Source organism: Fundulus heteroclitus, chromosome 18 (genome assembly GCF_011125445.2).
Source record: "Fundulus heteroclitus isolate FHET01 chromosome 18, MU-UCD_Fhet_4.1, whole genome shotgun sequence".
NCBI lineage: Eukaryota > Metazoa > Chordata > Actinopteri > Cyprinodontiformes > Fundulidae > Fundulus > Fundulus heteroclitus.
The window spans coordinates 24,830,845-24,852,329 of record NC_046378.1 but is presented as its reverse complement, the minus strand read 5'-3'; the positions used below and the strand labels follow the sequence as shown (position 1 = coordinate 24,852,329).

General features: G+C 40.6%; 1 protein-coding gene across 1 annotated transcript; it reads right to left on the bottom strand.

The window, feature by feature from the left end:
* Window positions 1-612: 612 nt before the first annotated feature.
* Window positions 613-5,831, bottom strand: LOC105932604 (ras-related protein Rap-2b). Its single transcript, XM_012871835.3, has 2 exons — window positions 4,794-5,831; window positions 613-1,730 (listed from the first exon to the last, which is right to left on the bottom strand). Exon 1 carries the CDS (start codon window positions 5,403-5,405, stop codon window positions 4,854-4,856), a length of 552 nt encoding a protein of 183 aa, XP_012727289.1. The 5' UTR covers window positions 5,406-5,831; the 3' UTR covers window positions 613-1,730; window positions 4,794-4,853.
* Between the last annotated feature and the right edge of the window lie 15,654 nt (window positions 5,832-21,485).

Below are 21,485 nucleotides of genomic sequence, written 5' to 3'. Positions count from 1 at the left end.
AAAGCTCCAATTTTATCATACCAAATCCGATTAACCGATTTTTTCCTCCTTTTTGTTTCATAAAAAGAAATTAAAGAAATTATTTTAAAACATTGCTTTTTATGTCAAGCATTTCGTCAGGGAGTTGACCTGAATTCAAAGTGCAACTAAAAACAAGCTGTGAAACATGCTTGTACAACAAGATGGCAGCCGTGCCATTATAAACTATAAAAATATAACAAAACATTTGCTGCAAGTGGTATTACACATTGAGCTAAGAACAGGCTTCACTGCACCTGTGAACTTCAAACTAAGTTAAAAAAAAAAAGTAAATAAGTAAATGAAGTACCTTGTATTATGGTAAAAAAAAAAAGTTTCCACTTAATATTTTGACAATAATTTTGCCTAAACATATATTCAGCATCACATGCTGTTCTCTTCATGGAAACCCAATGAGTGTATTGGCAAAATAAAATCCAGATTTTCCAAAAATGGAATTGTAAATTCGAATTAATCGATTAAATCGATTTATCGCCCAGCCCCAACGATAATCCCAACTGGTTCAGACCAGGATAAAAAATAAATAAATTAGAGGTGAAGATGTTAACAAAAACAAAACCACAGCGTAGTTTCTTTTTTTTTAAAAACGCAAACTGTATTAAAAGAATTGTCACAGCGTGGCTGATCTGAAATTAAACGTACAATCAGTTTAGATTTGTCAACGGTACATCATCACACTTCCTGTTTAAAAACAACGAAAACAAACAGAACAGACTGGATTCCTTTGAATGAACTGGTCAGAAAGGTAAGCGTCGTGTATTGTTATTCCAACGAAGTTGGTTTCAGTACCTGTGCATTTCAACAGAAAGACATGACTGGCCAGACCAAGCACTCACTGAATACATAGTTAACAAAAAAAAAAAAAAAAAAAGGCCAACATAACAGAAACAGAAATCCACCTTTTTTTTCCCCACCAACAACAACAAAAAAAATTAAATCTGCTGTAATCAGTCAAGTTTTTAAGTCTCAACCACTTTACAAAATTATCCCGAAGAAGAGTTCACAAGCTATGTGAATGGCCGTGTTTGAAAGGTTCTTTTGGTGATACGTGTGGGTTGGCACAAAATCTGAACAGCTGATTTGTTTCGGAAAGGCACTCGACACAAGGGCGATCGGGTCAGCGTCTCCACGTCGCTTCAGCTCGGCCGAAGAAAAGAACGAAGAAAAAGTGGCACTCGTCGTGTATACTCCACCCCCCGGATATGTGGTTTTCTTCTGACTTTGGAAAGGAAGATAACGTGGGACTCGGAGTGTTGTGGCGCGTTTCTCCAAACTGGTTCAGGGCGCCAGAATCTCTGTCCTCCCCGAACTGTGCGGCTCTTTAACAAAATATATTCTATCTCCCTGTCGTCTTCCCTTACAGAAATATCCATTTATGAGTTCCTCTAAGTGTTAAGTCTGTGTATCTCTTCCGTTGGAGTTTAGTTCCAGCTGGAAAGGAGGGTTTGGGCTTTCCGACTCTGCGTTGACATCGGCGGCGGACGCTTGATTGTGCAGATACTCCGACCCGGGCAGAATTCCTGAAGAGTGGAACCCTCCCTTCTGCCTCAGTCGCTCCCCTCCTCCTCCTCCTCCTCCTCCTCCTCCTCCTCGTCCTCCTGTCCCCCTGCAGCATTCCTCCCGTCATTTTCCTCCAAACGCCAGGGCGAGACACGAAGAAGAGCTCAACAGGACGGACTCGCTGCAACACACTGTCGCAAAACAAAGAGGCGTGAGTTTACAGCTTCACATAAAATATTAACAGAATACTTTTGCTTTCTAGCTTTATTCTGAGATATTTCATAAAAATAAAAAACATTTAAAAACTTGGGAAACAATAAATGTAGCCCAACTCAAAAGCTTGTGCTTGACCTCCTTCATGAAGATACACCGAGTAGTTGGGCAACTCCCTGCTCTGTGTTAAGCAAATTCAACAAACAGGTTCGTAAGCCTAATTAGGTCAACCAGTTCTTGCTCTTTGCTGTTCTGCAAACGAGTCCGAAACTTCTCCAATCTGCTTGGTGAAACAATCGGCAACAGCTACGCCATTGTCAGGTTCCTCTAAGAGCTATCCAAGCGTTTGACTGACAAGTACTGACGGAAAACTTTCTGACCTAATATTATATTCCATCAGTCCATAGTTAGCATTCGTCTGCTCTGGCTCCTTTCAGAGACGCCGTATTTTTCGGACCATAAGGCGCACCAAATATTCTTCCCAAGTGCGTAATATCACTTCGCCCCTCCGCGTACGCAGCTCTCTCCTGAGAGGGAGAGCTATCCGTCTCTGTCGGGAGGACAGAGTAGTTGGATTACACTACCCAGTTTCTAACATAAGGGCAAAATAAACGTAACTTTTATATTGAATTAACTTACTAGGTTTATTGTTGCTAGCGCGTACTCCAGGCGCGGGCTGCCTAAAGACTCACACATACTCGGACTTACTGTGCGCACACTGTGAGCTTGGCGGACTCAGCGCTGACGCTTTACCCTTCATAGTCGAGGCTACCTGTTGTCTACATTTCTTGTGGCAAATTCCTTCAATTCCCACACTTTCTGCCAGTGGGACGGAGCGACGGAACGGATGGTAAAATGTGTGATTAGCTAGCTAGAGCCGTTTCTTTTCCAGGAGGCTCCCACCTGTCAGTGAGAACAGAGAGGGACTGTGATGCTGCACGTCCTGTAGACCGCTTGCTTGGAGCAAGGACGAATGCACTTCTAATTTAGACATTACAGTCAGGCAGTCTTGTAGACAGCTCAGGGGTCTAAATATCTATTGAGCCGAGCGGCTTCGTTTCTAACCAAAGTCGTACTTACACATTTTAACAGATTTTTGAGCGCATTGTACCACATAAATTTGGTCAGTAAGCACAACTTTAATCATATATAAGGCGCACCGGATTATAAGGCTCACCTTCAATTTTTGAGAAAAATTAAGGATTTTAAGTGTGCCTTATAGTCTGAAAAATACGCTAGTCATGATATGGTTATTGTTTAAGGGTATATACACTAGGGTTTTAGAGTTATGGCATCGCCGTCCGCTCATAAACAGACATTTATTAGCCATCTCAGGTTGGTAACAGACAGCGTCCCGACAATATCATACACAAACTTTTTTTTTTTTATTCCTGTTTACGAAAAAACAAAAGGTTTACCAAAACAAGCCAGCGTTTAAGTTTTGGTCCGACAAAACAGCTGAGGAGAAGTTTAAAAAGAACGTTTAAAATATATTTACGCCTTGTCAAGTAACTATAATCCAGAAACCAACTAATTTAATTTGTGATGCATGCTTAATCAGCCCAAGTTAGAGACGCTTCGTTGAATTTCTCACTAATCGTTAACTTGGAAAAACTATTTAAGCTGAACAACTTCTTATTGTGAAGCAGGACATTATCTGCTGCTGTTATTAATGATGAAAAGATGTTTCACGGTAGTCATCATGCCCTCCTGGCTGAACGCAGACTTATTATAGGTCAGAAAAGGGTGAACACTACAAGAGAATTTTGAAAATCTTCATGGCAAGATCTAGAGAAAATGGTTTAAATCTTCAGAACGTGTGTTGTTTAACTGGGGGACACAATTTATCCCAGAAATGCTGGCTTTTAAAAAAAAAAAAAAACTGTCTTAATTATTAACCTACCTACACACATGATTTTGGTTGGATTTATTAATTCTTTCCTCTCGCCTTCAAATAATCTTACTTGTTTTGCTGACATTCTTATTTCTAATACATAAACAGCATATTGGCAGAAGGTTGCATGAGAAATTATTATAGATTTTTTTCTTTTTTGCTCAAATCCTATGCATCAAAATAAAAATAAATGTTAAAAATAACACCCTTACTAAAATGGAATATTTGTTGCTCTTCAGTTTGAAATCAAATCAATTAGCTCTTAGGGTTAGATTTCGGTGTGAATCAATGGGACTGTGGTATTTGGGCTAAAGGTTTTTGCACTGTGAGAACCTCCTACTGGCTCATGCCTTCGCCACAGAGCCAATCATCACTCTTCTTAGGGCAAGGCTGCTTTGAAGCTACAAGCAGAATCTCTGGAAAGTAGCGGACTGCCGGCTAGCCCTGCGAGACGGTTAACCCATGCGACTGATCGGCTAATGTCAACCTGTTATATACTTTGGGCTGTTTTTAGAGATGCGCCAATCTATCCTCCAATGTTCACTTGATTGGTACAATCAATTAGTCAAAAATCTTGTTTTCCCCCTCCATCAAATTCATTATCGCATCAAAACCAAGAACTGCCACCATTTCCAGTCTTTACGCACATCAATCAACAGCATGTACTTTAATGTACTTTTTTTTTTTTTAGTTCAGTAAAGATCTAATGAAGGTTGGGAATGTATTTTTTGATGCATAAATGGAGATGATCTTGTGCTTGCTTCATTTTCTGTATGAGCCATACCTACAGATTCTTTGGTGACTTTAGGAACTAAATCTGAATCAGCAGGTGAGACGTGAAAAACATCTAAAAATCAGTATCCCCCATGAAAAGCCTGATCCGTCCATCTCTAATGATGACCACAGCACTAACCTTATAAATTAAGTTCAACAGCTGTAGAGATATTTGCTACCTTTCTGTGTTAAATAGAGACAAAACACACATTTTCTGTTTAAAACGTGTGCGTAAAATGCCATCAAATTTTACTTAGGGTTATGGCCTGTTGCATAAATCTGTAGAAAACCTTTACACGAACACAAACTTTTTTAGCAACGACGGTGCAACGTGACAGCTGCTCGTTGGCTTTCGGGGACGTTTTACACTTACCATTGCAAACTTAAAACCGAGTAGGGAATAAAACTTTATGATTGTCTCTTTTTCGTCTTCTTAAAGAATCACACAAGACGAGCAGCACTGGTTGTCGTCGTTTGGCGTCGCGGCATAGTTCATCTGTCGGACTATCTCTGCAAACAGTTCGTCCACCGAGGTTTTATTTTTGGCTGAGGTTTCCATGAACGGGCAGTTCCACTCGTCCGCCAGGGCTTTCCCCTCGCCGGACGACACCTCCCTCTCGCCCTCCAGGTCCACTTTGTTTCCGACCAGGATCATCGGCACCCGCTCGTACCGCTTGACCCGAATGATCTGGTCCCTCATGGGCTTGATGTCCTGGAAGCTCTGCTGGTTCACCAGGCTGTAGACCAGGATGAAGCCCTGTCCGTTTTTGATGTAGAGGTCTCGCATGGAGGCGAACTGCTCGGTGCCCGCCGTGTCCAGGATCTCCAGCACGGAGGGAGACGAGTCCACCTCGATCTCCTTTCGGTAGAAGTCCTCTATCGTGGGGTCGTATTTTTCTATGAAGGAGCCGGTCACGAACTGGACGGTGAGCGCGGATTTCCCGACCCCGCCGGACCCGAGAACCACAACTTTGTATTCTCTCATGGCTCTCTCTCTCTCTCTCTCCTCTCCCCTCTCTCTCAGCAGCCGACACTCCTGCTTCCTCTCCGCTGTTTGGACCCGCTAGCCGCCCCTGCTGGCTTTCAAACCGCAGCCGCCGGCGCTTTTCTGCAAGCCCTGGAAACGTTACAGAAAAAACAAACAAAAAAAACGGGGTGTGGCCGTCAACTATCGCCGTTCGGGAGGTAAATTCAGATGTCTCGGCTCCAGGCTCAGCATTTATATGGTGGCATGCTGAGTTGCCGACAACAGCCCAGCCGGTTCTTGCCCGAGCTTCCCCCGCTTTCCTTCACGCACGCAGCCGCCGCGCGTTGGTTCATCTGTTTGGCAGCCGCGGCTCACCTTTAGCATGAAGCGACAACTTTTCCGGTGGCCTTCAAAATAAAAGCACTAAACCATCAAATAACTGTTGATATTCAAAACTATAAGTTAATTTACGCCCACATAAAACCTCAGAAATTTAGCTAAATAAAAACACATTTTGATCAAACTGGTAATTTTGACTGACTAAGACTATAAACACCCCCATACACGGAGCCGGTTGTCTGAACTTCTGGTCGAATGCTTGCTTATTTCCGCTAACTTGACGGTTGGTATCTCTGCCCTTCCTGCCCTCGCTTCACGCGTTTTGCGTCATACGTCACCAAGTAAATACACAGGCTCTCTCAGTTAAAGGTGCAGCGCGGTTGTTATCGCACAGTCAACACAGCTACTGCCCCCAGTCCTCTCGAAGACCTGCCACACCTTAGTTTCGACATAGCTGCTTCTTGGGCTTATTGTTGCTTGAGTCATCATCATACAGCCTTCTTGGGAAGTTCTAAGTGTTTAGATAACTGCAGTCGCCGTGTTGCATAATAATAAAATTGGTTTGGCTTTTTTTTCTTACCCTCCTATGATTTTCTCATTTGGGGAATAAACTAAGTTGTCAGTGTGGCCTGGCTTTTAGATGAACTTTAGTAACTCTGTTTTATCCTTGCTCGGTTCTGTTGTGTATGTGTGTGTGTGTGTTTTTTTATTTGATCCAAATATCTTTAATATTTTTCTTTTTAAATCAAAGCCATTCAAAGCCTGAAGATCCACCCAGAGCATTATTTCATTAGGGGACCCAAACCTCCATTAACGCTTGTTTCACACCAGCCAACACAGTATCACAGTATTTTTTATGTATTTACTTATTTTTTATATTGTCCACACTTGACCCTTTATTATTCTGCCTTTATCGCATCTTGGCACACATTGATTTAACTGCAGAATGAATTTTACTAGATATATTAAATGAAAGCAATTGCTGTGAAATGGTAATTTGGACTACAAGAATGTCATGTTTTTTTAAAAAATGTTCACTTTCCCTATTAAATAGAGATGCACAGCCAATTTCTCTGGCCACGTCTAATCTGGAGTTGGATGATTTTCCGCTTGATCTGCTCTGTCTGGTGACTGACTAAAACTAAACTAAAAAATCTGATATTTTTTCTGATAATTAATCCCCCATACTACTAAGCCATCCTGACAAGACCTCTCTTCTGTGTGTATGCTGTTACTGACTGAAGAAGACTCAAAATTAACTTTTAGTAACAGTGAGGTGCTTAGGAGTCAGTCAGAGGAGGCAATACAAAAAAAGCTTATTTTTTAAGATGGTGTTAACTAATATTTGCAGAATGATTTATTGTATTTATCTTTGTGTTGTCTGTGAGATGAAAAGAGAAACTATCAGCAAACTAGAACAACATTATTATAACAGATAAGACATACAAAGGTGGCAATTTCTGTAAATACAATCTCCACATCTGATTCAAAGCTTCCATCCACATATATGTTTTGCTTCTACACTGGAACCCAGTATCAGATTCTGCGTTATTTCCTTGTTCGTGAGCTTTCAGTCTCTTTTCGCGTTGACATGAGGAACTTATTTCTGGCAAGTTCCATAAATAGAAATATTTCCTTTTAACCAGAAGTGGAAGTTGCTCAAGCTTAGCATGTACATTTAGCAACGATTGCAATAATTAATTAAAGATATCATACTATTTCTTTGTTTTGTGCTGTGTGCTCAGCATTATAGCTTTTATTGGAAAATAACCACCGTTTCAAATTGGTTCCTGAAAGCAAAGAGCTGTTATGACTAAACCGCAGACTTCATCACCTCCAGGGATGGCTGGAGAAACTTTGTCGACATGTCGGAAGCTTAATTTAACCAGAAATCATCACCGGTGATACAGCACACCCTCATGCCGTGTTTATCAGCCATGTGAATGCAGATATAATCACTGAGTCACCGTGTGTCATTGTGATTGTCAGAGCGGAGAGTCACGCTTGCACACCCACGCACAGGTAGAAAGCATATGGCGATGCCAAACAGGAATCCAGAGGATTTTTTTTTTTTTTCAAAGTTCTCTGGATTGGGAAATGACGGAAGATAAAAGATGTGGATTGGGTCGTCAGTGGGCTTTCCAAGTGCCCTGGAGCTAGCACCTCCTCAAATCCCATTAAGAAACAAGCCAAAGCCTATCTGAAGACAATCAGCACTCTGCCCCCATGGGGGAGTGACGGGTAATGTGAGCTAAAGCCTTGTGATGTGGACTGTCACATCAGTGAGAGTGATCACTCTGAATCTAAGGAAGACCAGAGTTTGTTTTCACAGGCAGCCGATAATTAGATAGACAAGGTCACCTTATCAATTACGGGTATGCAACCCACCCCCCAGGCGAGTTCTCAACAACTAACTATCAAAGTGTAGGGTAATGGGGATGTGTTTCTTTTCACACAGTTACCAAGGCAGTGATGCCTCTGGCTTCACTGTAACGTCTGTTTGAACAAAAGAAACAACATCTGTGAGAGATTTTCTTAAGGATAAAAAGAAGTCAGTCGGTGTCAGAAAACACTTCAGCAAGAACAAAAATAAACCTGTGTTTATTTGTTATTTTTCTGACTTAAAGATTTACACATGCATAGTTAAGATTCAAACCCCTTGAACTTTCAGCAATAAATGGCTTCAAATACTTTGTACTTGGGAGATTGGGTGGTCTGAATCCAACACCATCAAGTCCACGTAAAACTTTGTTAAGACTGAAATCTGAGGGGTTTTGGACTTGTGGTGTTCTGCTAAAGCTGAAAAGTTGTCCACATATCCATCTACTCCTGCAAAGTTTACTCTGACACCCCTGGGAGGGACATGACTTGTTTGGTGCTGCAAAAATTGGACAGAGGAGCTGAAAATACACATTGCTTCTAAACTGTTTAAGAATTTATTTTCTTTCTGTAAGTAGCACAAACACTTTTATATTATGTTACTGGAATCATACTTGTTGTTATGCTTGTAATCCAATGCTGAGGATGTGATAGATCTTTTTGTGTTGTGATGCTCTCTGAAAGATCCCAAAGGGCCGTCTTAATTCTCTAAGAAACAAGATGAAAGAAATCCCGAGGGATACTTTGCACTAATATAGAAACGTTTCTTGAATGGAAACTTTATAAAAAATATTTACTTTATAAATCCAGAGCTACTACAGCTTGTAGAATCACCTCTGTATGAACTTTCTTTGGAGCAGGAGTCTTTTAATTTGAATGCATAGCTGTATCACAGGCTGTTTCACACATCGTTGAAACTTTTTCTGGCTGTCCGCAGGGCAGGTCCAATGCAGGCTTGTATTTGCTGCCTCTTGTACCTCTTGTACAACCTCCTCGCAAATTATAATTTTTTTTTATTTTTCTGTTTCAAAATCGTGCATGGAAGTTTGTGATATTGTTTCAGAGCCTCAAATCTAAGTGCAGAAAACAACAGCAGGTGTGATTAAGATAAATAGCAATGGAACTGCGCACGGCCGACTACTGGAGTAATTCACCTGGGCTTGAATGGCCAAAACCTTTCATACCCACAGATATTTGCTCTTGTTTTCTTTCCTTTAATATCCTATAATTCACAGCGTGCATTTTGCATAAAGGTAAAGGTGAATTAATTTACCAAATACAATGAGATATAAAGAGGCAAGTCTTTAATCCTCAGCCCTTTTCCAATGAAACTCATAGCAGACTAATTAAAATGTCTGCAATCCCCGAGCTTATTAGTGATGGAAAGGTCCTTTCTAATGTTTGCATCCCACAGAGACATTTATATCTATCTTTAGGGCTATAATTTAGGAGAGAAAGACTTGTGTTAAAATGTAACTTTTAAAATTATGACATGCATGCGGTTTACAACATTCTTACTTTGAATTCATTTTCTTTAATAACACCCCTCCCCCCGTTTTGTGTGTACTAAGAATTGTCCTTGGACAGGCTCATTAATCATTTCAACAGCATAAGATGCTAAAGCAAGTAAATGCAAAGCCAATTTGACATTAGACTTTATGGGATTCTATTGTTAGATTCATCCATTGTCTTCACCTGCTTTTCCTTGCAGGCGTGGGTTGTGGGGTTGGTGGCTGGTGCTTATCTCCACCAGTCACTGGGTACACCCTGCATGGGTCACCACAGGGCAAACTACTGCGCATGCGCATACTTATAGCTAAGTGCAATTCAGAGAGAGCAATTAACCTAACAGACTTTGCTTTTGGACTAGGGGAAGAAGCTGGACCTGGAGAGAACCTACGCGCACGCACAGGGGGAACATGCAAACTGCATGCAGAAAGAGTCCAGGCTGGATTCAAACCTGGAACCTGTTTGCTCCAAGGAAATGCTATAGAGGCCCTTTATACCCCCTGAATTCCTCCACATTTTGTCACAATGCAGTTGCAAATGCAATGTATTTCCTTGGGATTTAATATGAAAGACCAACACAAAGCAATGCTTAATCGTGAAATGAGAGGCATTAATACATGCAAATTCAAAACTGTGCCATGCATTTGTGTTTAAACCACTTAAATCAGCACTAACTACTCGTGTTTACAGCTACATTTTTTTTTAAAGATGTGTCTCCATCAGATTTGTAAATGTAAAAAGCCAGATGTTTTTTCACCAAATTTATTTGCAAATATAAATAACTGGAGCACAGGCAGATTGAATGTACAATATATGTGAACAGTTTTTAAACCTTATTACAGATTCTGAGTGAGATTTAGGTCTTGACCACCATAACGCATGCACATTCTTTGATTGTTGCTCTGGCTTTATGCTTAGTGTCCCCGTTGGAAGGTAAACCTCTACCCCACTCACTGCAGCCTCCAACAGCTTTTCTTCCAGAATCACCCAGTGTTTAGTTCAACACATATTTCCAAGAACTCTGACAAGCTTCCTTGCCCCTGCAGCCTGATGCTGCCACCACCATGGATATAAAGCGTTCAATGTTTTTTTTCCCCCTGCCACACACACTTGCAGAACAACAAGTTTAACTTAGTTAATTTCAATTATATAATGTTGTTTGTTCACAAATGTTCTCTAAGAAACCTCTGAGACCTAGATCAGCTGTATTCGTCCTGAGATTACAGGTCACTCACAGACCGGCTCTATTTACTAATTAGGTGACTTCGGATGACAAACAGCTACATCCATCCATCCATTCATTTTCTAACACATCTATCCCTTGTGGGGTCACGAGGGGTGCTGGTGCCTATCTCCAGCTGTCACCACAGGACAAAGAAAAGGGAGACAAACAACCATTCTCGCACCTAAGGAGAATTTAGAGAGGCCAACAGTCATGTTTTTTGGACCGTAGGAGGAACCCAGAGTACCCACACATGCACAGGGAGAACATGCAAACTCCATGCAGAAAGACCCAGGGTAAGGGTAGGACTTGAACCCAGGACCTTCTTGCTACATGGCAACAGTGCTACCCACTGCTCCACTGTGCAGCTACAAACAGTTCCACTGGATGTTATTTAGCAGCATCAGGGTAAAAGGGGGTCAGATTTTTGTTAGTAAACCGTTTTGAAAACCGTATATGATTTTTCTACCAGTTCAGATTTATGTGCTGCTGTGAATCACATATCACACATGTAAATCACGTAAAATCAAATAATTCTCTGGAAAAAAATACATGTCAGTTTTGCTTCTAACAAAACAAAAAGAAAAAAAAGTTTTGCATAACGGAGCCTGCCTGTGCAACAATAAACTAATATATTTTAGTATCCATTCATCAGAGAGTTGAATATCCCTATTGATGCAAAGTTATAATTAAACTTTAATCTTAAAACTGTGTTTATAAAGATCTTGCACTAAGGAGATTTGTCCAGTGGGGGGCAGCAGACCTACATCCTGCTAACATTGGCATTTCCTGCATAACTTCAGATGTTGATCACAGCCCATGAGAGCCACTGGCTCCACAGTGAGGTGCAAGAGCCGTGAAATGTCAAGTGTTTATGTAATTTTAGTCACTCAGAATAGAAACTTATAGAGTATGAAATATTAACAGGATGAAGCTGTAGTTTGATCTGTGATGGTCTAAGGGGTTTTACAGTCTATCCATTCTTATGAAGGGAAATTATGAAGCACGAAGAAGGCAAATTGAAGGCGTTAATTTGAATCTATGGCTGGATGTGAAGACAGTAGGAGTGAGCACAGACAAGGGCATGATATTGTGCAGATAAACGGGCAGCCACTAAAGCTCTGACACGAAATGTCTAGACTTAGCTTAAGCAGAAAACATAAAGCAAGAGAAAAACTAATGGGAGGCCAAGAGCAGAAAACAGAGAAACACCGGGGCAGCGAGGGGGTGGACACAGGGTCTTTCATCCGGCCCACAAAGCCAGCCTTTCATGTGTGGAATTTGGCAGTCATTAATAATACATACAGCTGTGGACAACTCCGTACAGCAGAGAACCGGGGGTTAAAGTTTGGGGTTGAGAGTCACAGCGGCCATGGCCATCACAGTGACGAGTCTGACATTCTCACTTCCTCACTAACTTCTTCATATTGAGTAATGCTGCGAGCGAGCAAATTTCGTCTAATGGCTTGGAGCTCCAAAGCTGCCAAAGGAGGCTGCTGCAGATTTTTTTTTTTTTTGTGAAGTCCTCCGGGTGATTGTGAATGTTCTTGTCACGAGCATATGTCATTGTGGGGAATGGGAGACGCTCGACTCAGTGCTGTGCCAAGACGGACATGACTGAACGCAGACAGCGAGGCAATGACTGCTGCTGCTGATACAATACTAGCAATTCATTGATCTAAATAAAGCATCATTATGTTGTCGGTGCATCCGCTCTTAGACATATTCTTGTTAGCAGTCGGAAAACCTAGGGGACTCTTTAAGAAGAAGAAGTGATCACTTCTGACCCACCCAATTCTGACAAGCAATTAGAAATGAATCTGCATGAAAAATGTTCACAAGTACTTTAATATTGTTATATTTAGTTTATTGTAACATAAATGTACAGGTTGTGTTCAAACCGTATTTCTCCTTGTCTTTAGTTTGGGATACATATCTGACTTTAGATATAGGACTTTCATTACCAGTCAAAAAATGAACCATTGGATACCTTAAGGCTTTTTAATAAATAAAAAAGATGTCTGGCATTTCACAGGATAAGTCATCACACCTTATTTTGAATATCATTTAAAAGGTTTATTCCAAAAATTCAAGTTTGTAATGAGAGTTTTTTTTTGTTTCAAGATTATAATGGAAAGTAAGTTTACAACACAAATCACAAACAGCATCATGAAGAGCATTGAGCCCAGCAGACAGGTCATCTAACTAAACTGAGAGGTCAGGCTAGCAATGTAGCAACCAAAAGGCCCATAGTAACTCTGGAGGAGCTGCAGAGATAAACAGCAAGTGGGAGAATCTGTTGACCGCACAGCTGGGAGCCGTGCCCTCCAAACGTCTTGCATCTACGGAGGAATGGCAGGTATGCTGAACTGTTGAGTGAAACAATAAGAAGTTCCCTCTTTGGCTTGTCGCAAAGCATAAAGAAGATATAGAAAATATGTAGAGGGAAGAAATTCTGGTTAGTTGAGAGCAAAATTGAACAACTGTAATGCTATGCAGAACTCAGTGAATCTTCATGATTCATGAAGGAAACATGTCTGATAAATTCCTAATTTGCCTCTCTATTAGCTAAATTTTCATCACCACCTTTGAGATAGTCCTGATGAATACTTATGTTTGCTTTTTCAAGGATTCCTTGCAGGACATTGCCCCTTTTTCTTTCACACATTTTCTGTTCAATACCTGTAAAATTGGCAACTCAATATTTCGTTTTTATTCTAAATAAATCAGACTTATGAATCCCATGAAGACATAAGATGCTCCAAAGCTCAAGAAATGAGCCAGTGTTAAATTTCACATAACGGACAAGATCTAAACTTGAGGCCCTTTCTTACCTATATCAAAGACACAGATTGTTTCTATATCTTCAGCTGAATCTGTGAAAAATACCAACGATAACATAGTTTTACAGAGAAGGTGATATTTTAGCTCCAACGCAGTGACTGCCAAAGAGCTGAAAGTTCAAACTTGGTTTACAGGAGATGGTCAGTTGATAGTTCGATTTCTCAAATACCGCTTATCTGATGTAGGCCTGACACGTCTTTGTTTTACATCCTATTGTTAAATGGTTTCACTTCCCATCATGGTCAGAGACAAGGACTGTAGCCCGGAAAGAACATGACTGTACAGGTTTTACGCAAAACCTCCAGAAAGCAGGAAAAACTCTTGCTTACTCTATCTTGCTTTAAAAGCAGAGAGTCTGGGTCCTTGATAGCAAAGCGTGAAGTTGTGATCCAATTACTTTTTGGATCTATTAAACACTATTACTAATGTGGGTTTAAATGACAGCGTTCCAATTCAAGTGCAACAAAAGCTTCAAAAGTGAAACTTGAACCCAGCCAACATTTATTCTGACGTATTGTGTTTCTTCCACAGAGTTGCAAAAAATATTTTCTGTGAAAAGAGGAATAGAATGAGAAACTTTTTCACTCAAACGTTTTCTGGAAACGTGACATACGAGACTCCAAAGGCGAGTGAAAGGTTTTGTCACACCTCTGCGTCTCAACAGAACAAGTTCTGCATCCCTGGAAACACACACCGTTGGAAACTGAATTCATCTGGATCAGCTTTGACGTGACCTTAAACCAACTGTCTGTTCAGCGGCCGTGACTCACATCGGAGCCTCCCACCGCTGTTTCCAGCTTGATCAATACTCTCTTGATGAGTGAGGTCATGCGCTGTCAGATCAGCAGGATAAAGCACCAGGTGCTCAGGTTGGCCCAATCTGGGAATAAAATGTGAATGAACCTCGATGATGCCCGCTCAGTCATGAGCACAGAGGCTTGGCTAAGTTTAGCAGGGAATCCAGGACAAGTGGATCAACTTACACACACCCACAGTCATGCATGGAGACAAACATATGAGGTGTCGCAGAGGGAATATAAATTTTTCTTTTTGCTGTTTAAGGCTTCATAATAGGTGGATGGGGAGCTGTAATCTGAACCAGTTAACACTGTTTTGCTAAATTCTTCACACGCTATGAACTTGATATGAATTCATGATATAACCAAACTTCAAGGGATTTTGTAAAATCAGATTGACACAAAGTAATGCCTATTTGCAAAGTGGCAGGAAAATGATACATGGCTTTCAAAATGTTTTATAAATACAAATGTGACAAGTGTGGCATCCACTTACCCCATTTAATCTGGTTCCCCAGAATAAAATGAAGTGCAGTGACACCGATTACCTTTAAAAGTCACTTATTTAGTAGACCACACCTGTGTGATATTTAATTGCAGTAAAAATTCAGCCGTTTTTGTGTAGGCCTCAGAGGTTTTGTCAGACAACACTGATGAAAATGCAGCATTATGACGACCAAGGAAAAACATCAGAAAGGACAGGGAAAAAGTTGTGGTGAAGCTTAAAGTAGGGTTAGGTTATAAAACAGATGTTTATTTCCAGCTAGTTGGCCTTTATACCTGTGTTTAAAGAGGGGGAGGAGAGGGGCTTGGCCATGTCGTCATATTAAAGTGACAATGATGCATCACAGCCAGGATTGTGGGGTTTTTAAAAGAAGCAGAGATAAAAAAGCAGCGCGTAAGTCTAGACTATAACCACCATTAAAAAAATCAGTTAGAATAGTTTTCAGTTGGTACAAACCTTTACAAAATTTAACCATCACAGAAACGTAAATGTGTGTGCACACACACATCGGTAAATATCGGTTATCGGACATAAAAGCGATATTAATATTGGAAATTGATGTCCGCCCAAATTTTCATATCGGTGCATCCATTATTTTCTACTATTTTCAAGGAAATGCTCAAGTCACTTCATCGGTCCACACATACCTGTTGTTGCTTCCAGCCCTGTATTCGAGCGTTATGGGAACATCTGGGAAGACGTTGGCAGCAGAAACAGGTGGTCAGTCATGTGAGGTAAATGTTCGCTATATCAGAACTTGGAAAATGTGTTTCCATCTCCTTTTAAGCACATTTACTCTTTCTTAAAAAAGTCAAAAACCAACACAAGAGAGCATAAATTATATATATATATATATATATATATATATATATATATATATATATATATATATATTTTTTTTTTTTTTTGCCAAATTTAATGAGTTGGTTCAAATTTTCCCCTTTCAATCAACCTCTTCTAATGCGATGCACAATTATCCACAGTTAATGAGTTGGTGTTTTATATAAAATTCCAACAACATGCATTGTAGTAAGTGGTCGTAAAATAAAAAGAAATGGGAAAAAGGTCAAAGGTTATAAATTCTTTTCCACGGCACTATAGTAGTTTCGGATTCAATTCCTCTTTATAACAAAACAAATCTTTATTTAAGCAACATCACTTCCTCTTCTTTTTTTGCTGCATCCCCTTTCAGTTCCCCATGTGAAACAGTCTGCTGAGTGAGACACAACTTCTCAGACAGGCACCCGCCCTCCCTCTCCCCATGACAAGACATAAACAGGACACCTGCATAAGGTGAATGAGTATGTGTGTGTGTGTGGGTGTGTGCCGGTACACGTATCCATGAGTGTAGCCACTCTTCACCTTGCCCAGCCCAGCCCCATTAATCACCAGGAGCTGTCGCATTTGCCACACTCTCACACCCGCTTTCACGGACAACTATGAAGACTCACAAAGACACACACCGCACCGCCGAGATTCATGGGGGGGGAGGCAGTCAAGCAGCACAGGATAATAGAATCTAAACAACAAGGCTAAAGGGGAAGAAGGGGAAGAGCAAAAAAAAAAGGCGTCTAGAGACTGAGCGACTAATCATGGAGGAAATTAGAAAAATAGGGGGAGAGAATTTGAAGTGGAAGAGGAGAGGCCAGAGGTGAAATTGGCAAAACAAATGCAGGTGTTGCATATGATTAATGTGATATGTGTTGCTGTTTGCCTTTCTTTGATTAATGCTAGCTCCTTAGACATGTGTGTGTGTGTGTGTGTGCGCGCACGTGTGTGTGTGTGCGTGTGTGTGTGTGTGTGTTGATAGCGGTCTTGCAGATTTGGAAAAGAATATGCTGCGTAAGGTTTTTCCTAAAAGGCACTCTGCAGCTAATTGTCTCTTTCTGCTAATGGATGGAGGCCAGCATGCCATTACTGTGTGGGCTCCTTAATATTTGAAATATATGTAAGAAAGTACAAATCAATAAAGAAGAGAGCAAGAAGGTCTGATATGACTTCATTTAAGTTCATGTTTTGTGTAACTCACACCATTCCCCAGCTGACTCACTTTCTACACCAGGAAGCTGACGAAAAAGTATCCTGCTGTGGATATAATGAATAATGGTAAGACCTTCCCTTGGTACATTTTATTCTTTAAACACAACTAAACCAATAACGGAGCAGTGGTAATAAAAGAGCTACACATCAAAGAGTCACAGGGTAAGCATGTAAGTTGTATCTGTTGAATGAGTAGAGAAAGGAGGCCTTCTAGACGAGGCTCAGCTCCAGATAATGAAGTTTAATCTCTGGTGGATCATTAACATTTATATAGACCATGTGGAAAAAGTACAAGACAGTTTGAGACTACAGGAATGTTCACCAAGTGTGCCTCTGGATCAGAAATATACATTGGCATATGAAGTTAAGCAGGACGCATATCAAAGAATGCAAATAGTCAAAAACAACTGACAGAATTACATTTTAGGTTGATGCGTCAAAATTTATTTCTCATGTGTGGGGCAATAAATGGTTCTTATATTCTAAAATACAAAATAATTATATCTAAAATGCCAAATTAGCTTCAGCTCAAGATAATCAGACATCTCAAAGTTGAGAATATTGAGTAGATTTTCAAATCTTGGTGTATAAAAACAGATAGGAATTAAAACAGTTATGTAATAGTATTTCCCCACATGTATTGCACATATGTTGCAATGTTAGAGAAGTCACATAAATGCCCCATAAATTCTGTAGAAATGTCCCAATAATGCTTCCTTATCCCACTCTATGGTATGCAGATGCTTTGTCTGCATTGATGAAGACTCACTTACCTCAGCATGTCAAATGGGACAGCCCAACCTATTTTCTGATTAGTTAATTGAACTACTTCAGGGCGGTCACTGCATGTGTAAAGAGTATTGGACTTTTCACAGTGAGAAAGAAGGAAAAAAATTATTTGGTAACTTTATTTGGGCTTGTGAAGACACAATTTTTAATCCTTTCACACAGGTGATACATATTGCAGGCGTGCATCATAAACATTATATATATCTAATATGGTGAATTAAGGTATACTGGCACAACTGATGATTTAGGACAAAATAAGGAGAAAAGCTATTTCCCGTTTGCATCAAAAATGTTAGTTTTATTTAATTTTGTTTTATTTATTTTTTGCTAACATGCTTCCACTGACAGTTTAGGTTAAAGATAAAAAAAAAGAAAATATTTGAAACTTCCCAGTAACTATACTTATTATCTGATCTTCGTATTGTAATATGGACATCTTGGATCTAAATCCCAGCATTTATAAACTCCTGGCATGAGCTCTTAAATCAAAGCCCTAAGACAAAGGAGTGACTCAAACACAAACACACAGTTTCTTATCTAAGTTTAAACTCTAAGTTGTGCCATGTTCACGTTGGAGTCATCCCCCTCCCCCCCTCCGAAAAAATGGCAGGAACCAAATTTTTGATTCTTGCCATTTTAATTAGTTTTTGTCTTGTTTGCCATGTGATGTTGACATCCCATTCAACATTAATTATTGCTTTTTTTGTTTGTTAGCGTTTCACTGAAAGAACACTCCTCAGATATGAAGGCAACTTGTGAAAGCAGAAAAAAATTATGTTTTCATTTGATCTTTATCACATTAAAATAACTACTCTACAGATCAGTGTGTTCCTTTGAGTTCCTTATTGTGCGAAAATATAATTGCTATCCAGAGTTTTTAATCTATGTGCAGTTAATATGGAATGCTGCATGTTACTGAGACCACTGGAGCCGACCAGCAGCAATGCTTTCTTTCTTTCGGTTTCAACAGGAAACACTTAAATGTGCAGGGACAATTTACTCTTTCAAAAGAATTTCAAAAGGACATTAACGGGCCTTCAAAACTCAATCCTACGATGGTCAACATCCTCCTGTGAGAGGCCAGTCTGGCTGAGTAATTGTTGATGGAGGCTCTTATGATGGGAAGGAAAAAACCTTCCTAACTTCTAGTGGTCTTCCATTTTCAAATGTAAACTGGGCTGCTAACTGCAGGAGTTTATTCGACTCTGTCAGAGTTCAATCTAAACAGATCTGAATCTTTATAGGAGGTCTTAGAGATCTAATCCTTCACACAAACAGCAGCTCTCCTCCACATTTGAACGGCAGGTTCTGCAAGCAGCCAACTAAAAGTGGTGGAGAGCGGTTAAACTCTTGTCACCAGTCTATTACTTAGGCTTGGAGCCTATTTTAGCAATATGTTTTACTGTTCGGTAATAAGTGATGGTATGATTTGTTTTTGCTCCGACTAATAGTTTTGTGAATGCTTTAGTTTTTTAAAAATCTTTAAAATATTTTTCTTGGCTCATGTTAGGTACATTGAAAGAAATACAGTAAACAGTAGCTCAGCAAAGGTGTACACCCCTTTAAAAATGCCAGATTTTTTTAATGCCTTTTAAACAGTTTTTACCTTTGATATGGCATGCATCATTCACAGTTCAAATGAAAACCAAACTAATCTTAAAGAGGGGGATAGTATTACTAATATTAAAAAAGTAAGAATATCGAAAACAGAATCCCACCATGTTTGGGGCTTTTCTTTAGTTTGTAACTATTCTTTTTTTTCAGAGCCTAAACACAAACTCGACTAAAGAGGGCTGTTGACAAGAGATGTCAAAATAATCTGAAAACTGGAGGTAAAACACCATACACAGAATAATTTGCATGCTGAAAAAAGGGTTCTCACCGGAGGTTGAATGATGTAACTGAAACAGAAAGTACTTTTAGAGTTTTTGTCTATGATGTATTTTCCTGTCATTTGGAGATTTTGTAAATCCTTCTGCTCATTTAATATCACTTTTGTTCTCAGCTTCTGGTTGTCACGCCTTATCTTTCATCTGTTCTATTTTCGAAAGCAGCAGGGACATCCCATATTTCTTATCATGCAGTCCAGCGTATCTACACTCTCATTACAAAACCCTACCAAAAAAGTGCGGAAAGCCTGAGTTCTTTTAAATCAAGATTAAAAACACATTTGTTTAAAATATCCTTTGACTGTTCTAGTTAAACTGTTTTACTGTTTTTAATGTTCTTTTTTGTTTCTACATTCTATCCCTACTTGCTTTTATTCTGTTTTTTTCCCCCTATATTTTAATCATGTAAAGCACTTTACATTGTCTCTGTACTGAATTGTGCTATATAAATAAATTTGCCTTGCCTTGCCTTACCAAGCTGTTTGCATAGCGGCATTCCTCGAAAATCAGCCAGTTTTACTTTGATTTGTGAGTCTAAAAGCAGTTTCATTGTGGACATAATGTAGTTTGTGTCAGGACTCAGCTGGCAGGGCCATGCAGCCTGTTGCCATCTTTGCTTCGTCCACAGGTGTTCGTGGTTGGCTGGTGAGCGGAGTAGACGCACCTGCAGCTCGTCAGCAGCACCGGAGCTGCACTATAAGATCTGCACTCGGACAACGGGTGGATGCCTGAGTGTTACCGTTGTGGTATGCCTACCAGCCTCGACCTCACGCCACCAAGACTTTGCTCCCACGCTAACCGCCACCCTTTGTGTCTCCCAGGTACCTCCTCGTGCTCCTTCGTCCTTCTTCAAGCTCCTCAGTCCTCCTCGAGTCACCTTCTGGGATTCCCTCGTTCCTCTCGAGTGGAGCCTTGCTTCGCGGACGAGACGCACTTCCAACGACCCCCAGGTTCCATCCGTTGTCCTGGATTCTCCGGTGCTGCTCGGACCTCTCGCCACGCTCCCAGCCGCCCGGACACCTACGACCAACATCGAGCTGAGTCCACACTGCCGTCCTCCCCGGTCAGGTTTCTAGCACCTCGTGGTAAGCTTACGTTCACCTGACTACTTTCCTTAGGGCTTTTCCCTCCGAGAATTAATGTTCTTCCCTCACCTCCAGATCGACCTGGTTCCCTGCCGCCCGAGTTCCTGCCCGAGTTCCTTCCAGCCCACAGATTAGCTTCGCCGCCTAGCATTCTTGCCTGTGTAAACAAATAAACCTTTTAAACTTACCCGTGGTTACCGAGTGTGTTTCTGCATGTGGGCCCGACATCTCAAGGCAAACATGACAGTTTGGGAAATCAAAGAAAAGAAAGAGTCACGGTTTTGAGTCCAACACCAGCAAAGCCTGTTTGGATGTTGGGGTTAAACAATTGGATGGAATTATTTCTGACCTGACTGCACAGAGTCAAAGATTTAGGTTGCTGAAAGTCAGCCAGGAAGCCGATCACTCAAGCTGATCCATGACAACATCGAGAAGCCAGACAAGAGCTACAGAGATATTGATCTCAAACAGAATGACAGCCAAAATACGACAGCCCTTGCTCCGTCTCATACATCCTCTTTCTGTGGCTCCTTCACTCATGCACCTCTTGTACACAACACAGGCCTCCCGGTATTGTTTCTGGCAGCAGGCATATGCGTGACAACGCAGAGTTCAAAACTGCCGTACTTCCCAGTTATTTTGCCAAATTACTCTGAAGAACGGGAGCTGTTTGTGCTTGTTCATGCAAGTGTTAAATCTC

Coding starts and splice junctions, on each gene's coding strand:
- LOC105932604 (XM_012871835.3), bottom strand. CDS start 5,405: ATGAGAGAATACAAAGTTGTGGTTCTCGGGTCCGGCGGGGTCGGGAAA.